This window comes from Salvia hispanica, chromosome 6 (assembly GCF_023119035.1).
Source record: "Salvia hispanica cultivar TCC Black 2014 chromosome 6, UniMelb_Shisp_WGS_1.0, whole genome shotgun sequence".
Lineage (NCBI taxonomy): Eukaryota > Viridiplantae > Streptophyta > Magnoliopsida > Lamiales > Lamiaceae > Salvia > Salvia hispanica.
Window position 1 is genome coordinate 46067558 of NC_062970.1, and position 14232 is coordinate 46081789.

At 32.8% G+C, this 14232-nt stretch overlaps 3 protein-coding genes across 3 annotated transcripts in view; all 3 read right to left on the reverse strand.

Moving 5' to 3' along the window:
- Positions 1–2049: 2049 nt before the first annotated feature.
- On the reverse strand, positions 2050–3635 carry LOC125195536 (acetylajmalan esterase-like). Its single transcript, XM_048093674.1, has 4 exons — positions 3377–3635; positions 3076–3288; positions 2826–2974; positions 2050–2536 (listed from the first exon to the last, which is right to left on the reverse strand). Exons 1-4 carry the CDS (start codon positions 3633–3635, stop codon positions 2066–2068), a joined length of 1092 nt encoding a protein of 363 aa, XP_047949631.1. The 3' UTR covers positions 2050–2065.
- A 4597-nt stretch (positions 3636–8232) lies between these two features.
- On the reverse strand, positions 8233–11188 carry LOC125192479 (receptor-like protein EIX2). Its single transcript, XM_048090066.1, has 2 exons — positions 8469–11188; positions 8233–8359 (listed from the first exon to the last, which is right to left on the reverse strand). The coding sequence occupies exon 1, from the start codon at positions 11178–11180 to the stop codon at positions 8481–8483; it is 2700 nt and encodes an 899-aa protein (XP_047946023.1). The 5' UTR covers positions 11181–11188; the 3' UTR covers positions 8233–8359; positions 8469–8480.
- Positions 11189–13298: 2110 nt separating this feature from the next.
- The window catches only part of LOC125195537 (receptor-like protein EIX1), a 7789-nt gene continuing 6855 nt past the window's right edge, over positions 13299–14232 (reverse strand). Inside the window, exon 6 of the mRNA XM_048093675.1 lies at positions 13299–14221. Coding sequence (XP_047949632.1) covers positions 13299–14221 — 923 coding nt within the window. The remainder of the gene's footprint in view (positions 14222–14232) is intronic.

Here is a 14232-nt window from a genome sequence, read left to right on the forward strand (position 1 = left end):
TTTCTTAATTGATGGTATGTATATTTGAGGAATGCTGAAGAATCTCTAGTTGGTGGGTTTAAATAGCCAATGCATTTATGGTGCTTCATATTGATTTTCACTTTAATAAAGTAGTGAAAAAAAATAAGCAAACGTATGTAAACCAATTTCAGACTTTAGTCTATAATTTAATTTTGGAAGGTATTGGATGACTTGAAAGTCAAGTCTATAATTTATTTTGAAAAGGATTCATGCATAAGAGGTCGGCCACCTGTTTAGTATTTCTTTATTTATTTTCCATACCACCTTATTAAATGCAATATAACTGTAATGAATCTAGTTGAAAAGTCCTCCATGAGGAATTTCAATTATGTAAAGTGATCCTCGTCATTTATAGAGAGATTTCGGAAAAAAGGATTAAATTCGTTATCATTTCGAAATTTGGGATTAAATTCACGGACCTTTCGAAATATGGGTACGAGACATGCGAATTTTTTTGGGAATAAGGGATGTAGAAAGAAAACTGTGTTAATGGAACATGGCTCACATTTCATTAGAGAGAAAGAAATTACCTAAAATAGAAAAATTTTATTTTTATGGGATGGACCAAAACGGAAAGAGTTTCTATTTTTAGGGGACGGCAGGAGTACAATCTAAGCAAATTATGCTTTAAGCTTCATAACATGCCTATGTATATTTTGATGATTAATTATTGCTAATGAGTTATCAAATAATCTAATAGAGTTTTATTAGTAAATGAGGTAATATATCATTTTTATAACTGATATTTATATAGTACGAGTAGTATAAAAGAGTTGGGTTAATTAATAGCTAAAAAATATAGTACCAATTTTCGGTCCATTCAGATTTTTATCACGAATTTTAATTCTTGATATGTGGTGAAAAATTACATCACTTTAAACTTGTAGTAAATTTAGCATGATTAAATTTCTAGTGGCAAAAAATACTAAATTATATTAACCACACGAAGATATTTCTCATCAATTTAATGGCCAATTGAACTGAACATGCAAGAAGTTGAACATCTTTTTCTCATCAATGAAATGATGATTTTACTACTACGTTGAACGAACTACATTTATTATTTTCGTTGCAGAGCTAGTTCTATCTAGTTCGACCTCCTAAACGTTTTGGGAAAGAACCGTCAAAGAAAACCCGGACGGAGGTTTATATTACGTTTTGGGAAAGAACCGTCAAAGAAAACCCGGACGGAGGTTTATATAACAGCTCGAATCAAGATTAAAAAAAAAACTAAAATAACATTTATAATTAATTAAAATAGACGAACTACAAGACTAAGCATAGTTTTATAAGTATTTGGGTCGTTGTGATCAACGTCTCGTCCGTGTTAATTATGAAGCCTAAAATATCTCCTGCCATATTTATGATTTGTTTTCCTTGATGTATATTTCCTTGTGATTAATTTATTCCATAGAAAGATATTTCCTTATGGAATAGAATTAATGCTCTCTATTCATTTTTAGTCAAACCTCTTCTTTCCACCGAATTATACATTCAAACTTATATTAGTCCACTACTAAAGAGAACAAATAAGTTATAATGAAATTCAAAATATTTTGTAGTTATAATTTTATGTAATTGAATTTGAAGTAATAAAATTTTAATTATTTTAAAAATAGAATAGCCTTTTAAATCATGAAATTTGTTCAAAATCTGGTCTGTCCCATAGATTTTAAAATTGAAATATTAAATCACTAAGTTTAAATAATAAAAATTAACTTAAATTTGACATTGACTCTTAATTAGACTTAATATAGTAGTTGACATAGGACTAGTATAATACTATCAATCTAAGATCCATAATTTTTTTAGTGTTTCATTATCCTAAAAATATCACTAAGATTTAATATAGGAGTCTAAGTTATAATTGTTTGGGAGCATGCAGAAAGTAAATAGTAGAGGAATGAGAAAAAAAAGGTGTAACGTACAAAAAAATCAAAAAAACAAACGGTAATAAATTTAATTAAGTAGCACAAAAATTTGGAATCGAAAAATAAAATGAATGATAAAAAGCAAGAAATTAAAAAAAAAAAGTGATAAATGATCAGAAGCAGGCGAGTTGAGCAAAGAAGCGTGGTATCAACCATGCAGCCATGTGTTTGTAGCTTTGTTGAGTCATATGGATGCCATCCCAACTTATATGTCGATCAACATCTTCACACACACTGACATTAGCTCCTCCACACATTCTTTCCAAATCAAAATTGTATTTCCCTCCTATTCCGCAGCAAGCCCTCTCTACCTCATATCCATTATGTTTTCCCTTTTGGAGGAGATCTAGGTAAGCATTGTAATAGTCGTCGTAGACTATGACAATATTGGGATTCTCTTGTTTGAGTTTGAGGATGGCTTCTTGCAGAACCTCGTTGTGGTAATTCGCAAATTCATTCAACTCCGTCACGCAACTTTGGTTGTTAAGGGGCGCGCCTTGGAATGCTGTTTTATATATCGGAAGGCAACCGATCGGAAAGTTTCCGGGAACAACCAATCTTCTTGCACCCATCTTTATGGCTCTCTGCAACATTAATCATATTCATAACTTTCAATACCATAACTAAATAGCAAATTAAAGCATAACCTTTCCACTTTAATTGATTAAAATATTGATTAAATTTGTTGGTATTTTTTACAATATATCTTCAATAAATCATCTCATAATTTTCGATCGTCATATAGAACAATGTAAAATTTTGGATAAGAAATATCAATCAGAAATCGTAAAAGGTAGAAAAGTGATGATATAATTTGATATTTAAAAAAATTACAATTTTCTCTAATTGATGCATGACAATGTGTCAACTCACCTTAGTTCCATTAATCACGGCTTCAACCACTTGAGGAACCATGCTTTTCAATTCCTCCATCTGTTTCCCTTGAAAGATTGCGTAGTTGTAATTATTACCACCGGTTTCTCCCACCATGAACAAAGCACTTCGGAGTTTCTTGAAACGATCTATGTACTCACCAAACCAAATCCTCCATAATAATTATTCTACTACATATATATATATAGAGAGAGAGTAGATCGTAAAAGAAAGGATATATATTGTTTACCTATCTCATCAAGGCTGGTGGAATTGAAGTAGGAGTCCATCCAATCCAATTGAACGTCAAGAGAACTATTTGTCACCGGATTCGTTACGTTATGAGCAGCTAACACCTCAGACGGCAACGCGGTGGAACCAGCCACGGCAAAGTTGACTCCGTTCCCAAACCAAGTCCCCTTGTGTTTATACGGTGGAAGCAAAGGAAGCCCAACGGACATTGCTGTTCATCATATATTAACAATCGTGATTGTAACTAAATTAAAAGCATCTATAGTAATTAACTAAAACAAATTTAATATTAATCTTACCAATATAGTCTATCATTAAAAGGCCATTGGAGCAACGACCTGTAGCTTCCTCAAAGAACGTTTGGCCGTACGGCAGTTTCGCAAAATTCGTAGAGGCCCCGACCGGGTACTCTCTAATCAAATTTCCTACATCACTCATGGAATCTCCAAGTTGATAAATTTCATTGAAGTGGCAGTACCCAAAAATGTTACGAACAGCACCAACAGAAAAAATCAAACCAAAAATAACTACAACACTGAATATTGCTTTAAATACCATCGACAAAAATCTAAACTCACTACAATAGTCAAACACCACTAAGGTAGCCTAGTATATATAAGATGCTCGCCCAATTCGACAATAGAGAAAAATCTAAACGCACAACAACAAAAAGACAATACCAATCACCAATGTAGCTAAGTATATATAAGATGCTAATCCAATTCGAAGTCTGAAAGGATTGTCAATTGATATGCTTGGATTTTTTAAATTATACTATTAAGTATACTAATTTTATGTTGAAGATAATTTATAGTGTATATTAATATTATTTTTATGCGTATTACAAGGGATCAAGAATTGATATGCTTGGATTTTTTAAATTATACTATTAAGTATACTAATTTTATGTTGAAGATAATTTATAGTTTATATTTATATTATTTTTATGCGTATTACAAGGGATCAAGAAACATGTACATCTAAAGGAGTACATGTAAATAGGAAAATAAACATATTAGTATTATTTTTATTTAATTTTAATATTTTCCTTTTCTAACAAGGTTAATTACTTGTTAGATGTTACTAAATCTATTTTTTTTTGGTCAAGGTTGAATGTAATTAGAATAAACATAGTTGGCACTCCATCTAACAGGACTCGAATTGGACTATAATTTTAATACTAGTTAAAGCATGTCTCTAATAAACTAGTAGATTATATTTCTAACGACAAATCAAACAACTAAACCAATAATATAAATACAAAGAGAGAACAAAGCAATCGAAAGAGAAACAGCATGGGTGATCCAGATGAGAAAAATCTCTCAACCAAGGAGAAGAAAAAGGAGAAAAGTTTAATCTATACTATTATCTTTTGATATTATTAGATTTCTACTCCATCCATCCCTGATTAGGAGTCACACTTGGACCAGGCACAGGTTTTAAAAAATGTTAAGAAAAGTTTGTTGAAAAAGTTAGTGGAATATGTGAATCATTTTTTTTTATATTGGTTTTATAATAAAATGTGAGTGAATTGAGTTAGTGGAATGTTTGACCTACTTACTATTTAGGATAAAAATGAAGTGTGATTCTTCAACGGGGACGGACCGAAATGGAAAAGTGTGACTCTTAATCGGGGCGGAGGAAGTATTTGATAATTGCTCTGAAGATCAAATTTTGATCGGTTTTACATCACTTTTCGTTCAATGACTAATTGTTGTTCCCTCCTTGCTTACATTAACGTACTAACTGGTCGCGGTATGGAGGAGAGAGAAATTAGAGATAAACACAAACATATTTTGTTATTACACATTTGATAATTTTAAATAGTTAATTATCTAATAATAATAAGGGTTTAGGGTTTTATAGTCAAATTATGGTTTTACATACTGGCTTTAGGTTTCACCTACAAATTACCAAATAATTGATTTGTTCTGATTTTGTGGCCGATCAAGATTTTATCACTGATATAACTTAATATAAATCATAACTCAACAAATGAATTATTTACTTTAGTAATAGTCCTTCCGTCCCACTTAAGATAATACATTTTCCTTTTTAGTTTGTCCCAACTAAGATGACACATTTCCTTTTTTAGAAACTTTCTCTCTCCAATTAATACATCTAACCACTTTTTCTCATTCCTATGAAAATATTCATCTTTCTTTCTCTCTATTTAATACATACATCCACATTTTCTCTCTCCAATTAAACACAGTAATCAATAACTCCTAAAATCCCGTGTCGGCCAAGAAATGTGTCATCTTAGCCGGGACGGAGAGGGAGTAATATTATGTTGTTTAGCATCCTAAAACATGACATCATTTTAGTTAACGTTTGATAATGCCAACATATTTTAGATTACACATTTGATAATTAAAAAATGTTCTCTAATAAGAATAGTAGTAGCAATAAAAATTTATTCTTCAAATTTATGTCAAATTAGGGACCAAAATATATATGTATGTACATATTTGCACACTCCATAATTACACTGGTTGCAGTGTTTTAATCCCGCAAACTGAGTAAGGATATCTTCAGAAAGTAATTAAATTTCCTAAGCAAACTTGCCTTCGTTCCAATCAGACGGCGTCGGTGCGCTTTGTGCATTTGGAGGCCAAGCTCATGCCTCGACTCACACACTTTTTCCTATGTCAAGACAAACATGAAAGGCTTGCTATTTTCTTATTGGTAGATTCTGAGACATATGCTGTCGCATTACTTCTCCTCGTTGTTAAAGACAATGGAAAACTTATGAATTTCGGGACTCACTCGTTCGAAATCGGGCCGAGCCAGATTTTATGTCTCAGCCACCTTCTCGCAAAGTCTCAAATTCTGGAAAGGCCATTTATAAAAAAATAAAATAAAATCACTACAAATCGCAAACAAATCTTACAGCTGCAATTGCAAAAGTTGCATGGGAATGCGCAATGTTTAAACTTTAATAGAGCAAAAATGGACTATTGTATTAATATATTGTTTATGTTGAAAAATAAAATGTGAAAAATAAAACTCAAGTACTCTTGAAGACTACAATGTGATTAGGCTTGAATTGTTATTTGTGACTGTTGATGTTGACACTGTGTTGATATTTTCTGTTGTTGTTATTTTGTCATCCGTTGACATTTTTTAACGGTTCAGGTCATAGTTTGGAGTTTTTACAATATTTAGAGTTTGCAATTCGTTACATTTCTTATTTAATATTAAAACAAATACTTAAAGGTGACAAAATGTGGGAAACATATCGATGACCAGATCTTTATGGGGTTAACGCATTTTACTATAAAGTATAAGAATCATAATGTTAGTTTGCGTGTTTAAATTTGCATGTCCTGAATAATAAGAAAATTCTTTTCCTAAATCACACTCTCAGTCTCACAGGCATCGCCCATAAAAACAATTTTTAAGAAGAGAACATTTCGAAGAGCATAATGTTTAACATACAACATATTTAAGAAAATCATAATTGGAGTGTTAAGTGGTAAAATGGAGGGAAAATCTAGCAAAGAGAGAATATAGCCAAGTTCTTTTTTTAAAGCCCAGTTCAGCTTTATAGGCCCAATATTTGGCCTGTTTAAAGCCCAACTAAATATGCCATCCTCCGTTTTATACGAATATATTTAAGGCCTTTGTTTACGAATATAATTTGACCTAAATTCGTAATTCGGATTACTTTGCCTCTGAGATAATTTTATTTAAAATTTTTTAAAATTCAAAAGTAGAATAAGCTATCTGAATTCAAAAGAATCTCACACTTTGCGCTTTTGTTTTTGTAATCAAGCTTAGTCTTTATAACTTTGATAGCTTTATAGGGATATATGATGTTGTATCGTTTTGTATACGGATGGGACACTCTTGGAAAAAATTGGAACGTTATTAGGATCATATTTCATTTTCAAATCTGAAAAAATTGGAACGTTATTAGGATCATATTTCATTTTCAAATCTTAAGTGACTGGTGAAAATGTAATTGAATAAGATATAAGAATAAACACGGTCTCTATGCATGAGCAATGAGATCGAATAGGTCCTTATTGTATTTGCTAGAGAGCTGATATATAAGGGAAGGCCTCCGGTCTTTTCTTAGCTCATATTTATTTCTCTAGTGTGAGGTTTTGAGAAAAAGATTTAAATTAATTTGCAGCTTGTTAACATTTGCTTAATAGATAAAAATTTAAATCTCGTGGTTTAACATTCTATTTTCAAATTTTGCAACTATGGCTATAATTTGATCAACTCAGATCAAATTATAGTAATCTATTTAGTATCTGACTGTTACCAGTTTGTAATATAGATCAATTCCCTTTATGTATTAATGTAGAAAATATCAGAAATTAAATTAGTTCTATGCATCAAATTAAATTAGTTCTCATCCTGGTGGCATATGGACTGGCATGCATATTTCAAATTTCAAAATGTTATTTATGCATTAATGTGAAAAATATCAGAAGAAATTCTATATTTACAGGGAATACAGTGCATACGCATCGCAAACAAAGTGTTGAAAGTGCAAAAACACATACATAAACATTCATTTATAGAAGAAACAGCACAACTATTTATCACAATTGCCAAATCAAATCAAATTTGTCGAACTCAGCCCATCAATCAATATAATCATACATATTCACTGCGAGTGTGATGCAATGGAACATATAAAAATATCGACATTGTAAGTATTTGACAAATATTTGAAGAATATTGGAAAAATAGTTTTCATTCAGATGAAAAATGAAGCATTTGGTCATAATTTCGTCGTAAGAACTTGAAAATCAAAGAAAAATTACAAATTAGCAAAGTTATGTTTGACTATATTACAAACTCATAAAATTTTATTTTTATGATTTTTTTCCTAGTTATTTGTGTCCTGTCATATGCTATTACAAATTTTACTATTTTATGTACTAACTTTTTGAAAAAAAAAACATACAATAAATTGTTGGATTAGTTAAACATTCCTCCTCTAATTTCACCCAATAATTCAGAGATGTAAGTCACCCAATTTGTGGCAGTTTAGTTAGTGAATAGACTTATACTAAAATTGTCGAAATTAAAACGAGTTAAAAAGATTAAAAGATAGTGACATTAATTTTCGGCCCATTTTAAGCCCAGCTAAAGTTGATCAACCTCCCTTGGTGGACTTTGTTTCAGCAATATCAAAACAAATACATACCAACATACAGTTTACAAAGGAAAGTAAAAACACTAAAACATTAAAATTAAATAAGATCACCAACTCCAAGTTTGTTCACCTTGTTTCATCTCTAAAGCGAGCAGTGTCACAGCTGAAAAAATTGGGAATGTTATAAATCTAAAAAATAAAATCTTGGTTCCAATATCTTAAAGTAATGTAAATGTAACAAATTCGAGTAAATGAAATGTAGTTGATATTACCTGTATTGCATTTCAATTTCTTCTCCATTTGGATACAAACACAACAATCCTGACGTAGAACCAATCTCCAACAGCATCCAACAAGTTGAAGAATGCAATTCTCCATGATTTCTTCCATATGAATGAACCAATAACTCCCCAAAATCCAAAGATAAAACCAAAGCCCATTGATATGCCAACTTCTTGCATAAATGAGAAGACGCTGTCTTTCTCATTCATGTTTCCCTTCGAATTAGTGGTGGATGGCCTCAAGATATCTCCGGGGCACTTTGGTAGAGGGTCGCCACATAGTCCATCATTATCAGCATAAGACGATGCATTGAAGCTCTGAAGTTGAGTACCCGTTGGAATTTTTCCAGACAAACTGTTGTTTGACAAATCAAGATAACCAAGAGTGTGTATTCTTGCCAAACTTATAGGTATCTTGCCAGAGAGTTGGTTGTGAGATAGATCAAGAGCATCTAGCACCTCCATATTACCAATATCTGGAATAATATATCCTGTCAAACTATTTCTTGATAGATTCAAGGATATTAATCCCCTCATAGTGGAAAATGATTTGGGAATGTTACCGGTCAATCTATTGCTTGAAAAATCAATGAGTTTGAGTTGTTCGATGTTATTCCAATATTCTGATTCCTTGCCTTTCCATTGAAATGATGAATATCCATGGTGCTTATTTTCATTCATACGGGTTATTTGACCAAAAAGAATTTCATAAAAGTTTGGATTTTGGATATACTCATACTCACTAGACAAGACAGGAAAATTGTTGAAGCAATCAGGTATTATCGAAGAAAAGTTATTTATCGACAAATCCAGAATTTGAATAAATGTAAGATTGCATATCTGGGAAGGAATACTGCCATGCAATTTATTTCCACGAAGATTTAGAATTATCATGTTATGCAACTGGCCAATCCAAGTTGGGATCTCTCCTGTTAACTTGTTGCCTCCAACATCAAAGAAACTCAATGTTTGGCAATGTCTCAAACTATAAGGCAATTCGCCAGATAAATTATTACCATGCATCTGTAGGGCACGAAGGTTTTGTAACTCGACCAAAGAGGCAGGTATTTCATCTGAAAATTTGTTGTTAGCCAAATTGAGGGAAAACAATTTGGGCATTTTCTCCCAGCAGTTGGGAACCTGTCCTGCCAACAGATTATTGGAGAGGCGAAGGGTCACAAGCCGATCATGGTGAGTTTCACAGATAGATGAAATTGAACCGGAAAACATATTTTCACTCAACTGAATCTCGTCAGTATTTGCAGGAAATGATGGTATAGGACCTGAGAACTGATTGTTACTAAGATCCATAAAATGGATGGAGGTGGATGAGAGATTCGGAATCGTACCACTTATTTGATTGTCGGAGAGACTGATATCTAATAAGGAAGACGTATTCCACAACCATATGGGGACTTCATCTCTTATATTGGCACCACTGAGATCAAGGGATGACAAATTCCTCTGAGATCGTATCCATTTTGGAAAATATGGACCCATATCGCACTCAGCTAAATATATTCTACTCAACTGAAAAGGAGGACTCCAATCAGGGGCAATATCCAAGTTCAATAATGGATTGAAGGATAAATCCAGTGAAGTTAACTTATCAAGCTTTATGAAGTGGGATTCAGACACTAAACCTTCCAAAGAATTATAAGCAAGATCTAGATTTTGAAGCTCGGAGAGTTGGCCAAGACTCAGAGGAATGGGACCTGTAAAGTTGTTTCCGGAGAGGTCCAAGTCTGTCAACGAAGGAAATGGTCTCACGTCTGGGATCGATCCGTTGAATTGATTTCCAGATAAGTTTAGTATTTGGAGTGATTCCAACACAGAACCAAGTATTAAAAGAGACATTGAAGTCAAAGAGTTAAACGAGAGATCAAGTGAGCGTAGATAGGTAAGGTTTCCTAAGTGTGGAGGAACAACCCCAGAAAAATTTAAATGATAAAGAGACAAGTATTGCAATTGTTTCATGGAACCAAAGAATTCTGGGATTGAAGTGCCTCCAAAACCATTCCCACTAAGGTCAAGTGAGCGTAGGTTGGTAAGGTTCCTCAATTGAGGAGGGACGATCACCAAACTATTGAAACTAAGATCGAGTGAGCGTAGGTTGGTAAGGTTCCCTAATTGAGGAGGGATGATCACCAAACTATTGAAACTAAGATCAAGTGACCGTAGATTGGTAAGGTTCCCTAACTCAGGAGGGACAGTCTCAAAACCATTCCAACCGAGTGCAAGCGAGCGTAGGTCGGTAAGGTTCCCTAACTGAGGAGGAAATTTCCCATAAAAGCCAGAATGCTCAAGAGACAAGTGTTGTAATTGTTTCATAGACCCAATGAATTCTGGAATTGGAATGGATCCAAACTCATTCCAATCCAGGTTGAGATGACTTAAACGATGCAACTCAAGCAATGAAGAACGAACCTCACCTCGCAATCCAAAATGATCACATTTGAGGGCGATGACATGGCCAGTGGTGTTGCTGCACTCCACACCATGCCAATTGCAGCATTCGTTGCTTCGCCACGACGAAAGAACACCATCCTCGTCGATGAGGCCGTTTTTGAAGCTAAGAAGTGCTTCTCTCTCACTCTCGATGCATCTCACTTCCGCATCTCCTGAAACAAACACACAAGAAAGAACAACAAGAACAAATTTGATTGCTATTCTTTTTTCAGAAATCATACTCTCTTTGCTCATGTATTGAAGTGAATTGTTTTTGTAGGATGCTCCATTGTATATTAAGGGTAACAGTTTAAATAGGCAAAATCTCTTAATTGAAATCCAACATACCTAGACGATTTGACACTCAGTCAACTTGAAAAACAAAACAAGAAAGTGAAACTTGACTAAGTCATAATCACAAATCATATAAAATAAATTTTTAAGATATAATTCATGATAAGATATAGTATAACGTAAAAAGAGGTCCGAGCTTATATATTACGAAATAGTTTTTCAACATACAAACAAATCTGAACGTAAGAATTGCGTTCGAAATCAGAGAAAAGAAAAAGACGTATAGTAAAGCGAAGGTTGGCTAATTTATTATCACTAAAATTATGTACATTATAAATTGAAACATAATTCGTGATTATGTACAAAGATATTCTTCTATCAATTTTATGTGGAAATTTAACTGTACAGGCATGAAGATTGTACAATATGATTTCTACATCAATGAAATGAAGAATTGAACGAACCATATTCAATATTTTGGTCGAAGCGAAAAATTATAATAGTGTTCCAAGATATAAACAAAATTTAACGTAAGAATTGTATTCAAAATGAATGGAAAAAGGACCAAAGAGTAAAGCGAAGGTTGACTAATTCATGCTCACTTAAAATATTACATAATAAATTGGAAGACAATTCATAATGATTATATACGAAGATTATAAATTCTCCAATAAATACAAAATAAAAGATAAAATATATGTGGTATTCAAAAACAAATGCTACAAAAAACTCAGATGAGTTTGACTGATTCATAAACAATAGGTAGTATAATTTCGCGTAAGAACTTGAGTCCAAATTCAAAGAAAAGTTATGTACAAAATAGCAAAGTTATGTTTGATTATATTAAAAACTAATAAATTTTGTGTTCATGATTTTTTTTTTTCCTAGAGTTATTTGTGTCCTGTCATGTGTTATTTTAAATTTTCTACTATTTTATAGCTATATTTTTAAAAACAAATTCATATACTCCACTATGGATGATGCAACGCAATTAAATTAGTTTAACACTCCTCTAAGTCACCCAATTTTTGTGAGCTTAGTTAGTGAATTCTAGTTATACTTATAGATAAGAAAATAAAAATTGCAGAAAATAAAACGATTAAACGATAATGACATTAATTTTCGGGCCCATTAGGCCCAGCTAAATTTTATCAACCTCCGTTGTGGTCTTTGTTTTAGCTACATCAGTTTAGGCCCATTAGGTTTGACGTTTTCATTATTTTTCATTACATTAATTTTTCTAATTCATATATTATATACTAATTTGGGGTAACATGTTTTTCTTTAGAAAACAGTTTTTAAAATATTTTTTTTTTGACCTAGATTAACAAATTGAATATTTGGGCCCATTAATGTAGGGTTTAAAATTTTATAAACAGGGCCCAAAGCTGCTGGAATTCTATTTATATTGCTTAGTCCGAATCTTGTATTCCACTTAATTGGACTTTAAACATTTCATTGAGTTTATTGTACTCTAAACGGAATTGAGTTAAATTTAATAATCTTTGAGTATAAATATTATCATATTAAATGTTGTCACGTATGGAATTAATTAGTGCTTTGGTGTTATTCCAAACACTCAATAATAAATGGAAAGTTAATTCATGAAGATTATATACAATGATATTTCGCATCAACAATGGCGAATTTAAGTGCATGAAGATTGTATATGATTTTCTCATCAACAATGTGAAGAATTTATATATCTATAAAGGTGAGGGGCATTTGCCTCGCGGGCTGCTTAAGGACTGGCTCTGCGCCCCCTGTGCACGAGTGACGTGGAGTCGATGAATTCGTGATTAGATTCAGTAAATTTCAGTTGTACCATACTTCGAAAATCAAGGTTAATGCATTGTGTATTTGTCTTTGTCTTAGATTACTAAAAAACACATGTTCATTATAAAGAAGCAACACATTTATACACACCAACATAAAGTATACAAATACAAGTAGAATACAATGAAAACAAATTAAAACTACATTCACCCAATTCACATGAGAAACGAGATGAATTTTTATTTCCCTATTACAACAACTTAGAAAGATCATCGGTCATGAGCTTGCTCAACTTGATTCAACTTAGAAACTTGATTCATCGGGGCACTTTGGTAGAGGGTCACCACATAGTCCATCATTATCAGCATAAGCCGATGTGTTGAAGCTCTGAAGTTGAGTACCCGTTGGAATTTTTCCAGACAAATTGTTGTTCGACAAATCAAGAACACCAAGAGTGTCTATTTCTGCCAAACTTGTAGGTATTTGGCCAGCGAGTTGGTTGTGAGAAAGATCAAGAGAGTCTAGCAACTCCATTTTACCAATATCTGGAATTATATAGCCCGTCAAACTATTTCTAGATAGATTCAAGGATCTCAATCCCCTCATAGTAGAAAACGATTTGGGGATGTTCCCGGTCAATCCATTGCTTGAAAAATCAATGAGTTTGAGAAGCACTATATTACCCCGATTATATTCAAATTCCTGACCTTTCCATTGAAACGATGAAAATCCGTTTTCATGTACGGAGCTTTGACCAAAACTAGGTATAATGAAAGGCATATTTTTCGACCTATTCAAGAATGTAAAATTGTCAAAGCAATCAGGTATTACCGAAGACAGATTGTTTATCGATAAATCCAGAACTTGAATATTAGTAAGATTGCATATCTCGGGAGGGATACTGCCATGCAATTTATTTCCACGAAGGTTTAGAAAGAACACTCCATACAACTGGCCAATCCAAGAGGGGATCTTTCCTGTTAACTTGTTCCCTCCGACATCAATGGATAACAATTGTTGGCAAAGGCTCAAATTGTAAGGCAACTCACCAGATAAATTATTACCATGCATTTGGAGTCTATTTAATTTTTGTAAACTGCTGAAAGAGGGAGGGATTTCACCAGAAAGACTGTTGTTAGCCAGATTAAGGGTGTGCAAGTTCGGCAATTTCTCCCAGCAGTCGGGAACCTCTCCCGCCAACTGATTATTTGAAATGTCAAGATGTAGGAGATCATGG

Coding starts and splice junctions, on each gene's coding strand:
- LOC125192479 (XM_048090066.1), bottom strand. CDS start 11,180: ATGAGCAAAGAGAGTATGATTTCTGAAAAAAGAATAGCAATCAAATTT.
- LOC125195536 (XM_048093674.1), bottom strand. CDS start 3,635: ATGGTATTTAAAGCAATATTCAGTGTTGTAGTTATTTTTGGTTTGATT. Junction 3,289..3,376: donor TTTAATGATAGACTATATTG/GTAAGATTAATA, acceptor TATGATGAACAG/CAATGTCCGTTGGGCTTCCT. Junction 2,975..3,075: donor CACCAGCCTTGATGAGATAG/GTAAACAATATA, acceptor GTGAGTACATAG/ATCGTTTCAAGAAACTCCGA.